The sequence below is a fragment of the Phyllostomus discolor genome, chromosome 3 (genome assembly GCF_004126475.2).
Source record: "Phyllostomus discolor isolate MPI-MPIP mPhyDis1 chromosome 3, mPhyDis1.pri.v3, whole genome shotgun sequence".
In the NCBI taxonomy this organism is placed as follows: domain Eukaryota; kingdom Metazoa; phylum Chordata; class Mammalia; order Chiroptera; family Phyllostomidae; genus Phyllostomus; species Phyllostomus discolor.
This window is the reverse complement of record NC_040905.2, coordinates 54,972,892-54,992,621: the sequence shown is the minus strand read 5'-3', so window position 1 is coordinate 54,992,621 and position 19,730 is coordinate 54,972,892. Positions and strand designations below refer to the sequence as shown.

At 35.4% G+C, this 19,730-nt stretch overlaps 1 protein-coding gene across 1 annotated transcript in view; it reads right to left on the bottom strand.

Moving 5' to 3' along the window:
• RASA1 (RAS p21 protein activator 1) overlaps positions 1-19,730 on the bottom strand; it is a 116,371-nt gene that overhangs the window by 14,723 nt on the left and 81,918 nt on the right. The window contains exons 12-17 of the mRNA XM_028528630.2: positions 9,779-9,866; positions 7,423-7,500; positions 5,722-5,879; positions 5,153-5,229; positions 1,792-1,964; positions 1,113-1,272 (exon numbers count right to left, since the gene is read on the bottom strand). Of these exons, the coding sequence (XP_028384431.1) occupies positions 1,113-1,272; positions 1,792-1,964; positions 5,153-5,229; positions 5,722-5,879; positions 7,423-7,500; positions 9,779-9,866 (734 nt within the window). The remainder of the gene's footprint in view (positions 1-1,112; positions 1,273-1,791; positions 1,965-5,152; positions 5,230-5,721; positions 5,880-7,422; positions 7,501-9,778; positions 9,867-19,730) is intronic.

Sequence of the window (19,730 nt, the reverse complement as noted above, 5' to 3'; positions counted from 1 at the left end):
TATTAAAAGATTATCTGTAAAGGACTGTACTAATGTGAACCAATTAAAAATTACATAAATTCATTTTTTTCCTCAACCATTTTCCCTCAACAATTATAACCATTTAAGTATGTTCATTTGCATATAGCATTAAAGTATTGATTATAACATCCTATATTTCCATACACTTAACTCTTCAAAAGGCTTTATATCTATTACTTCATTAGACCATAAACAGGAGAAGGGATTAACACTACCATGTTCATATATAAATTTTTTTTAATAAAGGACTTAGAATGGTTAGGTGACTTGTCTAAAAACAACGTTAGTGACACAACTAGGACCACAATTCAGCTTTGCTGTCCATTGAGCCCATACTTTGAAAAATCTGAATTAATTTCCAAATGAAAAATATAAAATCCCAATATAATTTATTAGCCTAAAACATGGCTACTAATAACTTTTAATAAAGTCTTAAAGACCACAAATATTGTCAGAAAAGACAATCTCAGTGTAAAATACATATAGTCGCTTTATCTTTTCTGACAAATCTATATATTTTTACATTTTCTATGACTAGGAAGAAATAGTTCTAGATTTTACAGTTTATTTGGAAAAGGCTAGAGGCAAGCATTGTTACTGAATTAAAGTGCTGGTTGGAAATGGGTTATTCTGACATGACCTATAAGCTGTTAACAAAGCACTATGTGCCTGGCTATATTGCCTGGGAACTACCTATCTGTAGAATATAAAAATGAAATTCAGCTGACATACAACTTTCATGCAATGACTTAAAGAGTAAACAATAAACAACTGAACATGGAAGGTATACCAACCAATTCTTCATAAAGCACTATGAGCCACAGATTTGAATGTAGAGGCCACTTTCTTATGACTTTGAATATTAATATGCCATGACAGAAACTTGTAAAAATACCAACCACCCAACTAGCCAGCATAAGAAGCAGAACTGACATTCTGATTTTTAATAAAGGAAAAGCAGAACAGCTTATTTTGCAAGATGACAGAACTCTTTAATACATTCTAAGATAGAATTCATATATACTTTATATGTAAAATCTAATTGTTGACCCAATGTTTAAAAGTATCACACTAACACATCCATACTATACCTTCCATGCTTATTTCTCTGTCATTTAGTGTACATAGCAATAATGATTCAAGCTTCTCATGAAGAAAAATCCTCAGCAGGATGCTAGCCAGTAGTGTTCGGTCCTGTCCACACACATGTGATAAAGCATAGACTACATGAAGCTCCTTTTGCAGTATAAGCTAAAAATGACATCAGAAAGATTGTTGAAAGTACACAGCATTAAGTACTCTCAGTAAGATTAATAGGAAATACGTCCTTTTATGTTCTTATAGTTAGGAATATGTGCTATTGAACAAACCTATTTTAAAAAGAGTAAGATTGTGGCCTACATATTTTTGTCTCCCAAGGCCAACATCACACTACCAACAAGGCTGTTCAACCCTCTCTGCCTATCAGTGTGCTAGTAAACTATGGAATTACTACATTTAACTTAACTGATCTTCTATTAAGTGTTAAATATTTCTGTTATTGCCATCAAAAATAATTAGCCTGGGCCCTGGCCGGTGTGGCTAAGTTGGTTGTCATTCCACAAAGTGTAAGGCTGCACATGCTTGGGTTTCAGATCAGTCCCTGGCTGGGGCGCAGAGAGGCAACTGATCGATATTTCTCTCCCTTTTTCTCCCTCCCTTCCCCTATCTCTAAAAATAAATAAATAAAATTCTAAAAAATAGTAATTATATTGGTAAATAATTTAATACCTCTTTAAATTCACTGTATTCTTCTTCTGGCATGATTTTTTCCATAGAGTATCGTGCTCGGACACGCAGGGATCCTGGTTCAATACCTTTTAATGGTATATGGGAGCTGAGCAAAAACCATTCATCTGTGGCGTGCCCTTTCTGTAACCGGCTCAACTGGCAGCGCATAAATACTGTGATAGAAAAACATAAAATGATTACTATCTAAAAAGATGACACTATAAATTAGTCACACAAATAAATTATCCTGATATTTTGCCTTCTCTATAGTGTTAAATGCTTTTTATTAAAGAAGTTTTCAGTGATACCACAAATTCAATACTGAATGTTTACTTCATTCACTTATAGAATGTCTACTATGTGCCAGACTCTCTTATAGGAAGGGTGTGGGATACAGAAATGATGAAGACATGGTTTCTGACTTGAATGGAGGTGACAATCTAGCCAAGAAGGAAGGAAATCAATTATGGTACAGTGTGATAAGTGATCTAACAGTAGCTAATGATAACAGAGTATACAGAAATGATATCTAGACAGACTTCCGGCCAAGATGGAGACGTAGGTAGACATACTGTGCCTCCTTGCACAACCAAGATAGGGACAACAATTTAGAAACAGAATAACAACCAGAACTGACAGAAAATTGAACTGTATGGAAGTCAGACAACCAAGGAGTTAAAACAGACACATTCATCCAGACCAGTAGGAGGGGTGGAGTCGGGCAGCCAGGCGGGGAGGAGTCAAAGCACAAAGAGCGGTGGGACCAGGTGCATAAGGCATCCTGGGCACATAAGACCACACCTGGTGGACCCTAGGAGCACAGGTGGCGGCTGGCAGACCCCGGGCGCAGGGTGGCAGTGGGCAGACCCAGCAAGGTGGCGCCTGTGACGCAACACACTGTGTGTAACCCAGTGTCCCAGAGCCAGGAAACAGAGCCTCGGGGTACTGATTGAAAACACCTGTGGGGGTTGAGGCTCAGGGAGAGACTCACACAGGAACTAGCACCAGAAAGGCCCAGTTTGCTTGGGGGAAACAGTGGAAGGGACTGAAGTCTAACAGAAAGCAGAGCAAGTGCCACTGTTCCCTCTCAGACCCCGCCCCCACATACAGCGGCACAACCCAGCAACTGGGTTGCCCCACCCTAGTGAACACCTAAGGCCTCGCCCCTCATACATAGCAGGTGCGACGAGACCAAAAAAGAAAAAAAAAAAAAAAGGCCCATACTAAGTGACTGAGAGATAGCCAACCTACCAGATGCACAGTTCAAAGCACTGGTGATCAGGATGCTCACAGAATTGGTTGAATTTGGTCATAAATTAGATGAAAAAATGAAGGCTACGCTCAGTGAAATGAAGGAAAATGCACAGGGAACTAATAGTGATGGGAAGAAAACTGGGACTCAAATCAATGGAGTGGACCAGAAGGAAGAAAGAAACAACCAAACAGAAAAGAATGAAGAAATAAGAATTCAAAAAAATGAGAGGCTTCAGAACCTCCAGAACATCTTTAAACGTTCCAACATCCAAATTATAGGGATACCAGAAGGGGAAGAAGAAGAGCAACAAGTGGAAAACTTCACTGAACAAATAATAAAGGAGAACTTCCCCAATCTGGCAAAGAAAACAGACTTCCAAGAAGTCCAGGAAACTTAGAGAGTCCCAAAGAAGTTGGACCGAAAAAGAAACACACCAAGGCACATCATAATTACATTAGCCAAGGTAAAAAATGAAGGAGAGAATCCTAGAAGCAGCAAGAGATAAGGAGACAGTAACCTACAAAGGAGTTCCCATCAGACTGTCAGCTGATTTCTCAAAAGAGACCTTGCAGGCAAGAAGGGGCTAGAAAGAAGTATTTCAAATCAGGAAAGACAAGGACCTACATCCCAGATTGCTCTATCCAGCAAAGCTATCTTTTAGAATGGATGGGCAGATGAAGTGCTTCTCAGATAAGATCAAGTTAAAGGAGTTCATCATCACCACGCCCTTATGTTATGAAATGTTAAAGGGACTTATTCTAAGAAAAAGACAATAAAAAACATGTATAGCAAAATGACAGGAAACTCAATTATTAACCACACCTAAAACAAAAATAAAAACAAAAACAAACTAAGCAAACAACTAGAACAGGAACAGAACCACAGAAATGGAGATCACATGGAGGGTTAGCAACAGGGGAGTGGGAGGAGAGAGGAGGAAAAGATACAGAGAATAAGTAGCACAGATGGTAGGTAGAAAATAGGGGGAGGTTAAGAATAGTATGGGAAATGTAGAAGGTAAAGAACTTATGACATACGGACATGAACTAAAGGGGGAAAATGTGGGTGGGAGAGGGTGTGCAGGGTGGAGGGGAATGAAGGGGGGTAATGGGACAACTATAATAGCATAATCAATAAAATATATTTAAAAAAGTGATATCTAATTCAGCCCATGGAAGTTAAAAATCCATTTCAAAAAGGTAACCTTTAGGCTGACTTGTAATAGGATCTGGAGATGTAGCTAAGTATAAAGGCAGAGAAAAAGAGAGAGAAAGCAGGAAGGGGGACACAAGTGCAGTCCAAATAGAAGGTAGGGTGGGTGCTTTTCAAATCCATGGATAATGTAAAGCTGTGAGAAAGCTGGTATAGCTAGAGAGAAGCGCACACAAAAGATTATACAAGGAGAGCAAAAGGGGGAGGAGTGGATCAAAAAAGGATCTTTCTTCTGTGTCATTACTGGGAGTCAGATTTTATCTTAAAATTAATGTGGAACCACCAAAAAATGTTAAGCATTTAAATAATACAAAAATTACACAATGAACATTTTACAGAGGAAAATTCAATTCAGGCTTTGACCTATCTGTTAATACATAAAACACTTCTTTCTCTAGGCCTGATTTTTAGGAAGGTATTAAACTAATTCACACCTGTGTGAATTGCTAAATCCAACTGCTACCTGTTTCAGCAACAGGCTGGGAAAAGGTGTGCTGCTAAGATAAAACCTGGGAAGATTTGACAACTAAAAGTGAGCAGTGTGCTTGTGTTTAAAGAAATTTTTTAAAATAGAGTGCCTTTTTTCATTTACATGAAAAGTACAGGAAAGCAGGAAAAACTTAAAAAGTAGAAAGAAGGTACAGGGGAAGAACCACAGAAAGATGACCTAGGTAACTGTTTTCTTCTTCTTCCTACTCATTAGGAAGAGGGAGAATGAAAAGATATGTAACTTAATCTTAAAGGCTTATTAGGTATACAGTATGTATAATTTAGTCATATCAATACTTTTATAAAAACACAAAGGAACTACAGTTTTAGCCTACATTATGAATTTTTAAAAGCACACAAAACATTTTTGTTTTGCTCTAGAAAGAAATTTCTTTATCAACTTACAGATATCAGGATCTTTGCTTTTCTTTGTTTTATTACTAAGAGTTATTTCAAATCTGTTGATGTCAGGAGGAAGATCACTAAAGGAGCAAGGAGAAAAATAATTAACAAAAGGTCCTTGTATCAAACTATCTTTCTAGTATCCAGTAGGGCCCCTATTTTGCTACTAAACAACTTGAATGTATTAGATTTACAACAAGATTCAAAACATGTTTTATTACTTGCTATACAGAAATATAGACAAGCAAATTACATTTGCCCTACCACCTTTAACTTCTTCAAGTAAAGCCTGAAGGATATTTACAAACCTTTGTAAATATATTGTATGTGTGTATTAGCAAATGCTTTAAGAGTTGCCAGTAATGCTAATTTACATTAATAATGAGGTGAAAAACAAAGGACATAGCACTTTATTAATAAAGCAAACAAATGCAACAGAAATAAATATGTATGTACTATTAAAACACTGGGCTTGGTACCCTGTTGTGACAGTTTAGATATAGAAACAAAGAAAAAAAAACAAAAATGCAATATAGTAAAAGAAAATGATTTAATATAATAATAAGACTTACTCAAAGACAAACTCTTCTGACCATACAGGGTTTTGCCCTTCCCTTGCATGAGTTTTTGCTACCTGGACACTGTTCAGGTAGATGTTGCAATATGGATTAGTAAAATGTTTCATAGGGAGTTTATGGGCTTCTTCAATATGTAAAACAAGACTGCTGACCTAAAGAAACCACAAAAATCGTTACCCCAGATTTCAAGAACTATGCATTAGGTTTCAAAAACAATTGCTATAAATATAGTTTTGTTTTACAAGTTATTCCTCTAATTATATTCTTGCAGTAATAATGAAATATATCTTTTTCACTATAAAACAATGGTTCAGAGAAACTGAAAAGGATACTTTATTAATATAAGCAAACAACTGTCACAAGTGAAATCAAAATCCTGTATGTTATTTAATGCTCATCTGGAAGATTAAATTTCCATAAAGAGTTTCACAGCTATAAAATATTTTTAAAACAGAATCTACCATTTCATTCTACAGAAAAGGATACAATCCAAAGAAAAACATAGTCATCTGTCAGTTTTGATGCCAAAGCTCAGACCAACTACCTTCTAGTATCAGGTCTTCTCTTCCCTCCTGCCATCTACTACTTGCCTTGGACAAGGCAGCTTCTCTGAACTTTCTTCCTCAGATATAAAGTTAGGATAAAGTTTATACTGCAAATATTTACAGAGATTCAAAATAATACATGTAAAGCACAAAGCAGAGTACCTGACACATAAGGGTTCAAAAGATATTAGCTGTATGATATTATACCTATAAATAATAATTTTATGGCTAAGTTTCATACAAGACACAATCTGTAAAAATTCAACATGTTTTTCCATAGCTTACACAATGTTAAAATATGTTTTGAAAACACACAGCAATTATGTGTATAATTCAATTTCATTAGGGGTTTGATCTTTTGGCTACTGGGAATATAAATTGTAGTCACCCAAATATTAACATTTATCCATTTCTAATAGAACATTATGTTAAAATCACCAAGCTTATTGGCAATTCCCATAAATAAAACAAGTCACTTTCATCAATAAACACTATACTAAACTTCCCTCAAAACTACAATAACGTTAAAATTACTTAATTTTTAACCAGTAATCTATAGGTAACTATAAAGAAAAAAGCAAGAAAAAGCAGAATATGAAGGTGACTTTACATACCTTGAATGGAAGAGCCTAGTTTAACTCTCCATAATGAACACATAGAACACATTAAGGTTTCAAACAAGATAGTAGTTAAGAGTTATGTAATAACATTTCAAAAACAATTTCTGTCAAATGAAAAACCCAGAGTACCTTAAGGAAGATGATCTTTTCTGTAAGTACCTTTAGTTCCATTTTTTTGAAATGGGCGAAAATAATGTTTTTAAGGAAGAAAAAGTGCCCAACAAAATAATTTCTGTTTTTGTTGGTTGGTATTTTTACTTTGCGTGAGAAGAAAAAAAGACCCTTGACAGGTGTTCAAAAGATGACATTGATAAGTATCCAGCACATATATAAAGAACATTCTCTTTCATTAAGAAATAAGTTTATCTGGCTCCTGAAGCAAGTAGAAGCTTTAAAATGCCTGACAAGATTAATTTCTCTTAAGATCTTTAAAGGGTTTGAAATGTTGCCCAAAACAGTTCATACAGAAATAAAGAGCAAAGTGATAAACAAAATGTGACAGTCATAAATCGAAGAAAAGTAAGTTTCACCTGACGCAAGCGTTTATTAGATGTTCCTGGACTACTTTTCCGTAAATTACAAAATGCCTGAAGACCTTTCATCCAATCCTGCAAAAAAATTAATGAAATAAAATAATATCAGCTCAAGAAATTACCATACTATAGTTTATTTAGTTTCAATCATCAATAGTTCTTTCCTTCTTGAGACTGCTACTTCTAAACTCACAGTACACTGTACTTTAATATATTTGTATTCCAAAAAAGTAAAACAGTGACCAAAAAAATTATAATTCTGTAAGAATTTGTGTGTCTGTAGAATCTCTAAATTAATGTTAAGTATATCACATGAGTGGCCATTAGTGAAAAAAATAAAATTTATGTATAGGTAAGCTGGTATATTTGAGGCACCCTAAGGTAGAATTGATATATTTTATTAAAGGAGGCCTACTGAAAAAACAATGGGTAATGTAGTGACTAATTTGATGACAAGCATTTGAATCTTTACTTTATACCATGATATTAGTAGAAATGTGTAAAGGGATCTGGGTTATTTATAATATAACATTAGACTTAAAAATTTTTCAGCCTAATATTCAAATTAAATTGTAGCTATATTTTAAAATGTTTGACCATATAGTGCTCTAGAGAAAATGGAGAAAAACTTTAAAATTATCTAAAATAAACGTTGGCATTTGATTTTCTAGAAAGCTCTATATCATTGTTTATTCAAATTATGTCTTTAGGCCCTGGCTGGCGTAGCTCAGTGGATTGAGCATGGGCTGCGAACCAAAGTGTCGCAGGTTCGATTCCCAGTCAGGGCACATGCCTGCGTTGCAGGCCACAGCCCCCAGCAACTGCACATTGATGTGTCTCTCTCTCTCTCTTTCTCCCTCCTTTCCTTCTCTAAAAATAAATAAATAAAATCTTAAAAAATATTTTAAAAATTATGTCTTTAATTTGTTGGCTATTTCAATGAATCTGCGTCAGTGTATAGTAGAGCAAATTACGACCAAATCAATTAGAAATAGAATAACCAGAGATCTCATAAGCCACCAAAGTAACAAAAATTGGAAATACCAATGGTTTTTTTGACTTTAAGCAGTATTTGGAAATACAGAATATAGAAAGAGTATATATAAATGTAATACAAATGTTCTATTTATACAGCTAAGTGAGGCTGCATAAACATACCGAAATACCATCAAGGTATGTAAACATCTTTATTTAGAAAAAGGGAACATGGTAAAATAACTAGAAGGCAGGGCACTGAAGTTTAAATTTCCTTCCTAACTCAATTTCTCTAACATTTAAAAAATGTCTAAGTTAGCAAATGTTTTGAACCTTCCTTTTTAATCTAAAAATTAGGTATATATATATATATATAATATATGGTTTTATATGTGCTGTGGACTGAGTATTCAATTGAGATATTTTGCAAAGATCTGAAATATGACACTCAATTATGACCCATAACACATAATTGTTCATTGTCAAAGATATTTTTATAATATTCAGTCAAATATTTTTATAAATTATGACAGGATCCACAATTTTAAGAGCATCTGCTTCATATTCAGGGTTGTCAAATTATCTTCTCTTTCCAAACAAAGTCACTGTCTTTGACCTTTTAACCACCTTCAATTTCCTTCCATAGAGAACATGCAGAAATATAGCCATATTTATAAAAAATACCACCAAACAGCAAGAAATACTATGGTTCAAAGAAATCCAAATATTTTTAAAGATCTTTTTGAAACATTGCTTCTTTGCAGCATTCCCTGAAATTTAATGAAGGTTTTTAGAAGGGCACTGCACATAGACCAATGGTCAGTGCCAAAAGTAGACATTTAAACTTAGAGAAAAACAGAAAATTTCTAAAGTAGTTTTCTTTCTGATGATTGAACTTCTATTTTTAGATATGGAGTTTAACCAGCAAAGAGTAACAATGCTTGTTAGCACAACCAGCTGGCTTACCTTTTGATTGTACTGAGAACATCTATAACCTTTCTGCAAAGAGGATTTTAAATGACTATTCTCAGTTGTACTCAACATCATAGAGTATTAAAGGTCAATTTAAAATGAAGTTTTCATTCCTAATAACCCTTCACTGTGTTTTTCTGCATTTCTTAAAAAAAAAGTTTTACACATGAAATTTCTCATTCCTTTAAAAAGACGATTATGTCTCACATATTCTTATCACTGTATCTTAAACACAAAAGTATACTACTAGTCTAGTTAAAGAAAACACAGACATAGGTATATAAATATCCAATTACTATGCTGTACACCTAAATTCATTTAATACTGTATGTCAACTGTAATTGAAAAATAAATTAAAAAATAAAACAAGGCCTAAATGTTTATACTGAAGAAATAACTAACTTACCTCTGCTTGTTCTGGAGTTTCTCCTGCAAAGTAAAAAATGTAATGTTCTTCACTAAAGTGCTGGACTACTATCTGAAAACAGTTTGGCCTTTAAATACAAATAAAAAAGTTATTAGGAAGCTCAACAAGAACTATTAAACACTTAAGACACTTTAAAAAATCACCATATACTATTATATAAGTCATATAAAATTAACATAATTCTTAATTTATAGAAATATTCCATTGTACCAGATCATTACTAAAAAGAAATTGTCAGCAAACTTTTTGGTCTGCACTATTAAAATTTTATTAATCTTTCAAAATTTAAAAACTTGACACTACTGTAATACACAGTATTAGTACTGTGTATTAATTTGAAGACATTACAAATAAAAGTTATAAAAAAACTGAAGCAGAATTTCACATAGCTAATCCAAACACTTTTTAGAGGACATAAAATGTTGCTCCAACTCATTACTTCAGGATGATATAAAATATACATATATATATATATATATATATATATATATATATATATATACACTCCTGAAAAAGACTACAGACATGTTCTTAGACCAAAAATGTTCTTAGTGGTTGTCTCTCAATAGATAGTGGCTGATTTCAATTTTCTTCTTTATAATATTATGTGTTTCCAAATTTTTTACAAGTGACAGTTTTCCCCATCTATTAAAGTGGGAACATCATCTACGCATGCATAACTTGTCCCAAAGACTAAATGACCTCACAGTGGCATACAGAAAATGTTGGTTCTTATCCTCCCATGGCATGCATGTCCTGTAAATTCATTTAACATGTAAGTACAATATCAAGTAGTTTGTCTTTTTTTTTTAAGAGGTGCTCTTTCTAACTAGACTTGAAAATGTTTAGTAAGGGCTTTCATGTTTTTGAAAGTCAATAAATATTACTTCTATTTCTTGCTTTAACCAAAGATTGTATCTTACACTTTAGTGTTAGGAGGCTATAGCAAAATACCCAGAGCACACACAAACTTAATATTTATTAAAGATAAAAGAACCATCTTTTCATGCTTTGATAATGCCATAAAATAATGAAAAATGTAAACTAAAACATTCTTCTGAAAGTGGTTGTATCAAGCCAAACTCCTAGCTGTATAAAATATAATCAAAACAAAAGGCAACTGTTTGAAAATATTGGAGAACAATCAATGCAGTTAAGACTTGAGAGGCCAAGATCATGTGAGGAGAGCCTGACATTCTCCAGTTTTTCCTTTCAAGGTGTGCGCCAATGCCTATACTGTGTGGGGCAAGAAGTTGAGCATCCAAGCAGAAAGCAGCAGGTATGATGCTAAAAAGCTAACCAGCACATTCAGCATTACAAGACAAGGCTTTCTTTCAGTTGAGTCCCCTGCAGAGCTATGCCTTCAGAATAAGGGCAAACCAGAAACAGCCTTCACCAGTATCTCTGCTTGATTCTGAGGGAATCAAGATGAACTACCCCGACTCTAAAGTTCTAGCAGAACAACAGTCCTTTCTGGAATCAGTAACATTATCCACAGCTTCTACAGTTTTGCATACATAATGTCCACCGTTTGTGTACAGTGTGTTCACAAACATAAGTAGACATTACAGGAATCAGGATCAAATGACTAAAACCCAAAAGAAAAACCTGACAAAGGAGAAAGCTACACATATAATCAGATATCGAGGTTAGATGTGACTTTCAAATACTACAATTAAAATGTTTAGAAAAATAGGTTAACAAAATAAAGAATTTCCCCAGATAACTGGATCTATAAAAGAAGAATTAAATGGAAATTCTAAATTTAAAAATATGCTAAATAAAAGATTTCAATAAATGTACTAAACTTCAAGAGAACAGGCTAATGAACTAAAAGACAAATCAGAAGAAAATCCAGCCCAAGGTATAGAAATGATAAGAAATGTAGAAAACTACACAATAGACATATGGACATAGTAAAAAGGTATAAAGTGTTAACACAAATCCCAAAACACAAAAGAGAACGTGGCGGAACTGTTTAAAGAGCTACCGACTGAGAATTCTCCAAAACTGACAAAAAAACATCAGATATGAGGTTGAAGAAGCTCTACAAAGATTAGGATAAATTTTAAAAGAAAACTACCATTAGGCACATTTTGGTTTAACTGCTGAAAATCTAAGATAAGGAAAAAAATCTCAAAGCATACAAAGAAAGATAAAAGACAGTCCCTTGACCACAGAAAAATAGAAGAAACATTATCTCTGAAGAGAAACAATTGGAATGACAGAGAAAATGTTGTAAGGCAGAAAACAATCTTTAAAATGCTGAAATAATTGCTAATCTAAAATTTTAACACCCATAAAAAAAATCCTTACCCGATGAGGATAGAACAGTAAATACTGCAACAGTGAAATGATAAAGGTATAAAAATTCCCAAATAAACTTCATTACATACAATAACTCTATCTCTGAAGTATCCTTAACTTGTGCCTCAGAAATGGTTATTACGTAATAGAGGGTAAAGAGGGAATAAATAGTGACAAAAGGAGACTTGACTTTGGTTGGTGAACACACAATATACAAATGATGTATCTTGGTACTGTATACTTAAAATCTATATAATTTTGTTATCCAATGAAATTTAGATTGAAAAATAAAGTAAAACAGCATCAAGTGTCAGAAGTTTCATGTAAAGGGCACCCTGACATGGCTCAGTGGGTTGGGTGTCATCCTGCAAAGCACAAGGCCTTTGGTTCCATTCTCAATCAGGGCACATGCCTGTGTTGTGGGTTCGCTCCCTGGCCGGGGCACATATGAAAGGCAATCAACTGATATTTCTCTCACATCAATGCGTTTCACCTTCTTTTCTCCCTCCCTTCCCCTCTCTCTAAAAACAAATAAAATCTTTTTTTAAAAAAAGAAGAGTGCTAAGAGATGACTTAAAATTGAAAATAATCTAAAAAATTGGTACAGCTGTGCAATTAAAGCACACAGGAAAACAGCCAATCGAGCAGTGCTGTCCAACATTTCTCCACAACAGGCTGAGCATGCTTACCATGCACATCTACAGGAGAGAGCTGCCTTTAACCTCACATTAGACATCACTTAAATGATGAAGGTAAGTCAATACTGGATTCTATGCTTATACAAAGCAAGAAATGCTTAGTGCCATATATTTGATAACACAATAATGAAAAAGATAACAGCATTTACTCACAATTTCCCCTTTTGTGCTATGGTATTTTCATCTCATGATACATAATTTGGTATTAACCTATTTTTCACTACTCCTAACTATCTGGTAGAGGTATCTTTTCCCTTTCCTGAAATATGTTATGGGTGCCGTTTTCCCTGGCATTCACTCTTTCTTGGCACTTCCCAACAATTTTATAGTCAGGCACACAAAAATACAGTTGATGGTAAAACTGGCAAATTGGGGGGGGGGGGGGTAGTCGTTTTTTAAAAATAAAGAGACATGTGTTACTTCCCATGGATACAAATTTTTCATCTTAAGTTTAGACTTGGTATTATTAAATACAATTCATGAACTAGACGTTTTCAAATGTCTTCAAATTCCTGGGTCAACTTCAACATAAAACTGCACAACAAAAGCAAGTGATGACCTGGCAGCAAACAGTAAATGTGTATTTACTGCTTTTTCACTATCTAACAAAAACTCCTTTCTTGATATTATTAACCAGAATAGAAATAGTTCAGTCTTTTTAAATTGCACTGAAAAGATCTGGTCTTCCTTTAACTCTAGGTGTTCTTTTTTTAAATTGGCTAGTATAACATTACCTTTCTTTTGATAGTAAAAACAGGTTTTCAATCCAAGTGCACTAGTTCATACAAAGTATGTCAAAATCATTGTCAACCTTTTCATCAAACTTATAGTTGTTGCTTTATTGCTCTTAATAATTCTTTAAGATTCATATTATTCAAATTATAAGTATTACCAGTTAATCATGTTCAACCTCACTTTTTCAAAGTTGAATTTCTGCTTTGAATCCAAAAACTGTCAGGACACATTAGTATCTTTTTGTGCTGTAATCATAACTTTGAGGAAGTTTACCCATTCTTCAATAAATGTGCAAAGTGAGAATCATTCATCAAAAAGTTTATTTTTCCTCCTAGATCATAAACTTTGGACAGCTTACATAGTTTGGTGTCAAATAGGACGGCATTATTCTGATCCTACTTCCTCCTATAAAACTGAAAACATGCAGCTTAAGCAGCTCAGATTTTGCTAGTCTCCATGTAAAAATTTTATTTCACGTGGAACTACTGCATATAACATGTCTGTATTGCTTGTTTTCCAGAATGAATTTTTCATGCAAAACCTTTAAATGTTCCTATCATGAAGTCTCATCATCAATCATAAACTTAAATACTATTTCCATAATATCTTTCTGGTTTCTCTGAATGACCAATAATTTACTGCCAAGTATTTCTCTATCGTCTGTAGTTTGATTCTAGTCTGCACTAAACATGTAATCTCTGTATCTTTTGATTCACCAAGTCACTTACTGATAATCCTATCTGAACACAATCTAATACAGTGGAAACTCAGTTCTCAAACTGAATTCGTTCCGGCAAAGTGTTCAAGAAATGATTTGTTCAAAAACTGAATGTCTTTTGTCACCTGAGAGACCCATGAGTGATCCTACAGGTATCAGCATGAAAGAAGTGTTGGACAGAGAATCAAGACCCAAAGTTTGGTTAGACAACCCAGACATATTTTCCATAAATAACCTGTTTGAAAACCACACTGTTCAGGATTTGGAGATTTATCTGTACTGTTTCAAAGTGTCATATCTTATATTTATTTTGCTTTTTGGCCTCAAACATAGAGATTGCAGTTTTCCATGCAGACTGATAAAACAAGCAACTCTCCAATGCTATGAAGCGTTTTTGGCTCCAGCTTCAATTCCATGATCTCCTAATGAGCTTCCCAAGTATAACCTGATATTGCAGGAAGAGATCTATGAGGAGGGGTTTGGGGAGGAGGAGGGGAAAAGAGGAGAAACTTTATTTGGAGCTCACAGTTCTTTAGTGGTATGGTGCCAGCACCACAGATGTGTTCAGTAACTTTTATGCAATATTTAGTCTAAAGAAGAGAAGATTTACTGGATTTAGTTATCTAAATTCAACACATTTCTTACTAAGAAGCCTGATAAATGGGTTGAATTTTTTAAATGAAAACTGTTTCTATTTTTTTAATTTAATGACTTGCCAGTTTTAATCACCAAATTGCCTTTATGGTGGGAAACTATTATCTGTACATTAAAGCTGACCATAATGTAAAAATGAAAAAATATATAAATTAATTATTCCCCCTGCAAGAAATCCATTAAGTATTTTATAGTAATTAAAAACAATTTTAACTTGTGTTAATAGAAAAAATATAAAAAACGAAACTAAATTTTACACACAAACACAAAAAGTTAACTTCATCAATGATGAATTAAAAACAGTGAATAATGTAATATTCAGGGTATCTGGGTGATAAAACAAATCAAAGGGAAGTACTGAAGTATGGCCACTACAGTGAGCTTTCTGTCTACAAGTATTATGTACCAATTCTTTTGCCACAATAAAACAGTGAATTAGAACAGTTTATAGAGGAAGTCATATAATATCAAGTGTCATAATATTTTAATATTTTTATTACAATAACTTTCAAAACCACCAATATTTTAAAACACCTATAACTTAGTCGTGCCCATACTGGTTGGGAAGCTCTGCCTTATGTAAATGATTTCATACTCATCCTCCAAGCCTCTGTTTTAACTACCGTCATATTATTCATCTCAATAAGCTAGTTCTGAAATTCTCTTCCTTATAGAAGTTGTTGATAGCACAAATAAACTATGGAGTCAACAGTATGATTGTCTCCCCAACCCACTTCACACCCCACAGGGTAAACCATATCCTCACTACTTGCGGGGGTAGGGGAATGATCTCCAGTTGCAGGACTGAGCATTGAATGGTCTCACTTTATGAAGGTCATCCCATTTTGCTCTCAGGTAACCCAAGACTAGAAACTATCAGGGGTGGCTCAATAGTGAGTCCTCAGGATTTTCAACAGATCTGGAGAAAGTGTTCACCTCTTTCTCTGGTATTATTTGCTAACCTTGGTTCCATGAAGGAAGGTGGCCTGTGAGAAAGAATCCAGCATACACAAAGGAAGGCAAAACAGAAAGCTGAAAAGGAGACAGGTCTGACAAAACCTTTTTTTCCTTGTTTGTATTTTTTTGGAACTATTTTATGAGATATTAGGAAGTGTTCAGAAAAAAAAGAGGGTATCAAAGTCAAACGAGTTCATGAAATACATGTTATATTACACTTCTAGTGATTCATAATATAAACACAAGCTAAGACTCCAATAAAACCTGCTATAGAGAAACTAGCACTGCAGAAACCTATTTTAACAATTTTTAAAAATTGACTTATCTATTAATATCACAATTAAAATGAACATGATCTCCAAAACACAAGCTGGAAAAAATAAGTGAAAGGCTGTAGTTCTACAAGTATTTCTCATGTAGTTTTATCAACTTAATTAGGATAAAAGTAGATTTGCCTAGGAGAATGCCATCCTATATTGGAAAAACAAGTTGTTAAACTTTTGTTGTAACTGCTTTGTGATTTAGTAATCATTAACAATAGGTAATAAAAATGGCAAATATACCTAGAAAGATTCTGGAATGGATTATTGATAATACTGATGGTGGAAGGTAAAAAATAAAGGCAACTGTACAAGAGCAAAAAACTAGACGTAATCAAGAGCTGGATTTGCCATGATATGTTCAGATTTACCTTCAGTGCACACACTTCATAGTTTTAAAAAACTTTAGAAATTAAAGTAAAAAAATGTTTCAACAGAAAATCTGAAACACTGTTTTTTTCTACTGAAACAATTGTTTTTATAATTCTTTTTAAGCATATTTTGTTGATTATGCTATTACAGTTGTCCCATTTTTTTCTTCCCTTTATTCCCCTTCACCCTGCACCCCCTCCTCCAGCATTCCCCCTCTCCTTAGTTCATGTCTATGGGGTGTACATATAAATTCTTTGGCTTCTCCATTTCCTATACTATTCTTAACCTCCCCCTGTCTATTTTCTACCTACCAATTACAATTCTTATTACCTGTACCTTTCCCCCCATTCTCTGCCTTCCCCTCCACACTGATAACCCTCCATGTGATCTCCATTTCTGTTCTAGTTGTTTGCTTAGTTCGTTTTTGTTTTTTAGATTAAGTTGTTGATAGTTGTGAGTTCGTTGTTATTTTATTGTTCAGTTTTGATATTCTTCTTTTTCTTAGATAAGTTCCTTTAACATTTCATATAAAAAGGGCTTGATGATGATGAACTCCTTTAACTTGACCTTATCTGGGAAGCGCTTTATCTGCCCTTCCATTCTAAATGATAGCTTTGCTGGATAGAGCAATCTTGGATATAGATCCTTGCCTTTCATAACCTTGAATACTTCTTTCCAGCCTATTCTTATCTGCAAGGTTTCTTTTGAGTAATCTGCTGATAGGATTATGGGAACTCCTTTGTAGGTAACTGTCTCCTTTTCTGTTGGGAACCACCCTGCCTGGTATCAGAAGCTGTAACCCCGCCTAGGCTAAGGCTAAGGGAACGCCCTTGGAACCGTAAGCCAGCAAGGAGACAAAAGCTTATCTCCCTGGCAGGAGCGCTGCTTCTGCTGCTTCATTCATAACTGAACCTCAAAGCTTGATTGGTTAGCCAAAGACGGGTAAGATTCCCCAAGGGGGGAATGACCTAAGACAGGCACGATCACGTGGGAGACCCCCAAGAAAGGACTTTGGGGGCTACAGCAAAAGGGGGTGATGGACCCTTGCTCCTCAGCTTTGACACAGCCTGAGTCCTCATCGTCTGGGAGAAAATCTCCTTATCTCTTGGTTGCCTTAGTTTCCTTGCTCCACCTAAGCCTGAAACAATGACAGGGTGGTGCAGCTCTGTGCTGAAAAGGGCGGATTCCCTGGGTGATCAGGCTTAAGAAAGAATATGTAAAATCCTGTGAAACCTGCTTTGTTTAGAATGCTCTCAGTTGAATGAGAAGGGTCCAAGGAGGAAGTTAGTTTGTTCCTTAAAAGTCTTCCAGCTCTTTGATCCTGACTCAAAATAGACCGTCAGAGTTCCTTGTTATCTATTGTTTGATCCTTACTTCCTCGTAATGAGTAATGTGCTTTACCTGAATTCTTATTCAAACGAAACCAATAAAAAGCCTCTCCAGAGGGGGAACGGCATGCTCTCCCCACCAGGGAGGGTGGCCATGGCGCCCTCCAGGAGTGGCCCTGCTGTTCCTATTCCCCCACAGGACCTGGTTGTCTCTGTGTGTGTTTTTCTCTGGTTTCAACGAGCCAACCGCAGCGTTCCGTGATCACTGCTGGCCGGTGACCCACGCATCACTTTTCTCTTGCTGATTTTGGATTTTCCCTTTATTTTTAATCTTGGATAATTCAAGTATGATGTGCCTTGGTGTGTTCCTCCTTGGGTTCAATTTCTTTGGGAATCTCTGAGCTTCCTTGTACTTCCTGGAAGTCTATTTCCTTTGGCAGATTGGGGAAGTTCTCCTTCATTATTTGTTCAAATAAGTTTCACTTTCTTTTTCATTTTTTAAAAAAGATTTTATTTATTTATTTTTAGAGAGGGAAGGGAGGGAGAAAGAGAAAGAGAGAAACATCAATGTGTAGTTGCTGGGGGCCATGGCCTGCAACCCAGGCATGTGCCCTGACTGGGAATCGAACCTGTGATGCTTTGGTTCCCAGCCCATGCTCAAAGCACTGAACTATACCAGCCAGGGCTCAAATACGTTTCAATTTCTTGCTCTTCCTCTTTTCCTTCTGGCATACCTATGATTTGGATGTTGGAACATTTAAACTTGTCCAGAGGTTCATAAGCCTCTCATTCTTTTGAATTATTGTTTCTTCATTCTGTTCTGGTTGAATGTTTATTTCTTCCCTCTGCTCCAAATTGTTGATTTCAGTCCTGGCTGCCTTTCCTTCACTATTGGTTTCCTCTTTATTTTTGTTTATTTCACTTTGCATAACCTTCACTTCTTCCTCTATTTTGTGTCCGTACTCACTTCTATGAGCATCCTTGATTACCAGTGTTTTGATCTGTTCTTTCATTTGAGTCATATTTCTTTGTCTGGGCACCTGTTATGCTGTAAAGGGTGGAGCCTTAGGTATTCACTGGGAAGGGGCAACTCCTTTGCTGCATTATGGTGCTGTATGTGGGGGAGGTGCGAGAGGGAACAATTAGCTTGCTTAGCTCTCATCTGGCTTTCAGTCACTTCCCCCCAGTACGCACAAGTCGATTGTGCCCTTTCAGGGGCTGATTCCAGGGTAGGTGGGTTTGTGTACATTCTAGGACCCTGTGGGTCTCTCCAATGAACTCTCTTGTGAGACTGAGTTTCTCCTGCCCCTGTAACCCCTAAGGTTTTTACAGTCAGAGGTTTTGAGGCTTTAGTTTCCTGTGCTGGAACCCTGGGTTGCAGAGTCTTTCTTGCTCCCCAGTCGTTCCTCCAGGCTTATCCACACGTGCTTGTGGGACTGCTGGTCTGCCAGCCACAGCCTTGCCTGCCTGGTCTGCCACCTTGCCATGTGTTCTCTCTGCCCTAGCTGCCTGTCTCTGCCCCTTGTATCAGTCTGCATGAATGTTTCTTTTTAACTCCTTGGTTGTAGGACTTCCACAGAGTTCAATTTTCTGGTAGTTGTGGTTGTTTTTTGTTTTTAAATTGTTTGTTGTTCTTTTGGTTGTGCGAGGAAGCAAAGCATATCTACCTATGTCTCCATCTTGGCCGGAAGCTCTGTTCTTGTAATTGTTTCAGCAATGCTGCTTAAGAACATGCCTATCAAGGAAACAGTACAACTAACTATACCTTGTACTATAAGATGCACTAAGTTAACAGAGAATGTGATAAAATAGGGGAGGAAATGATAAGACTCCAAGTAAGTC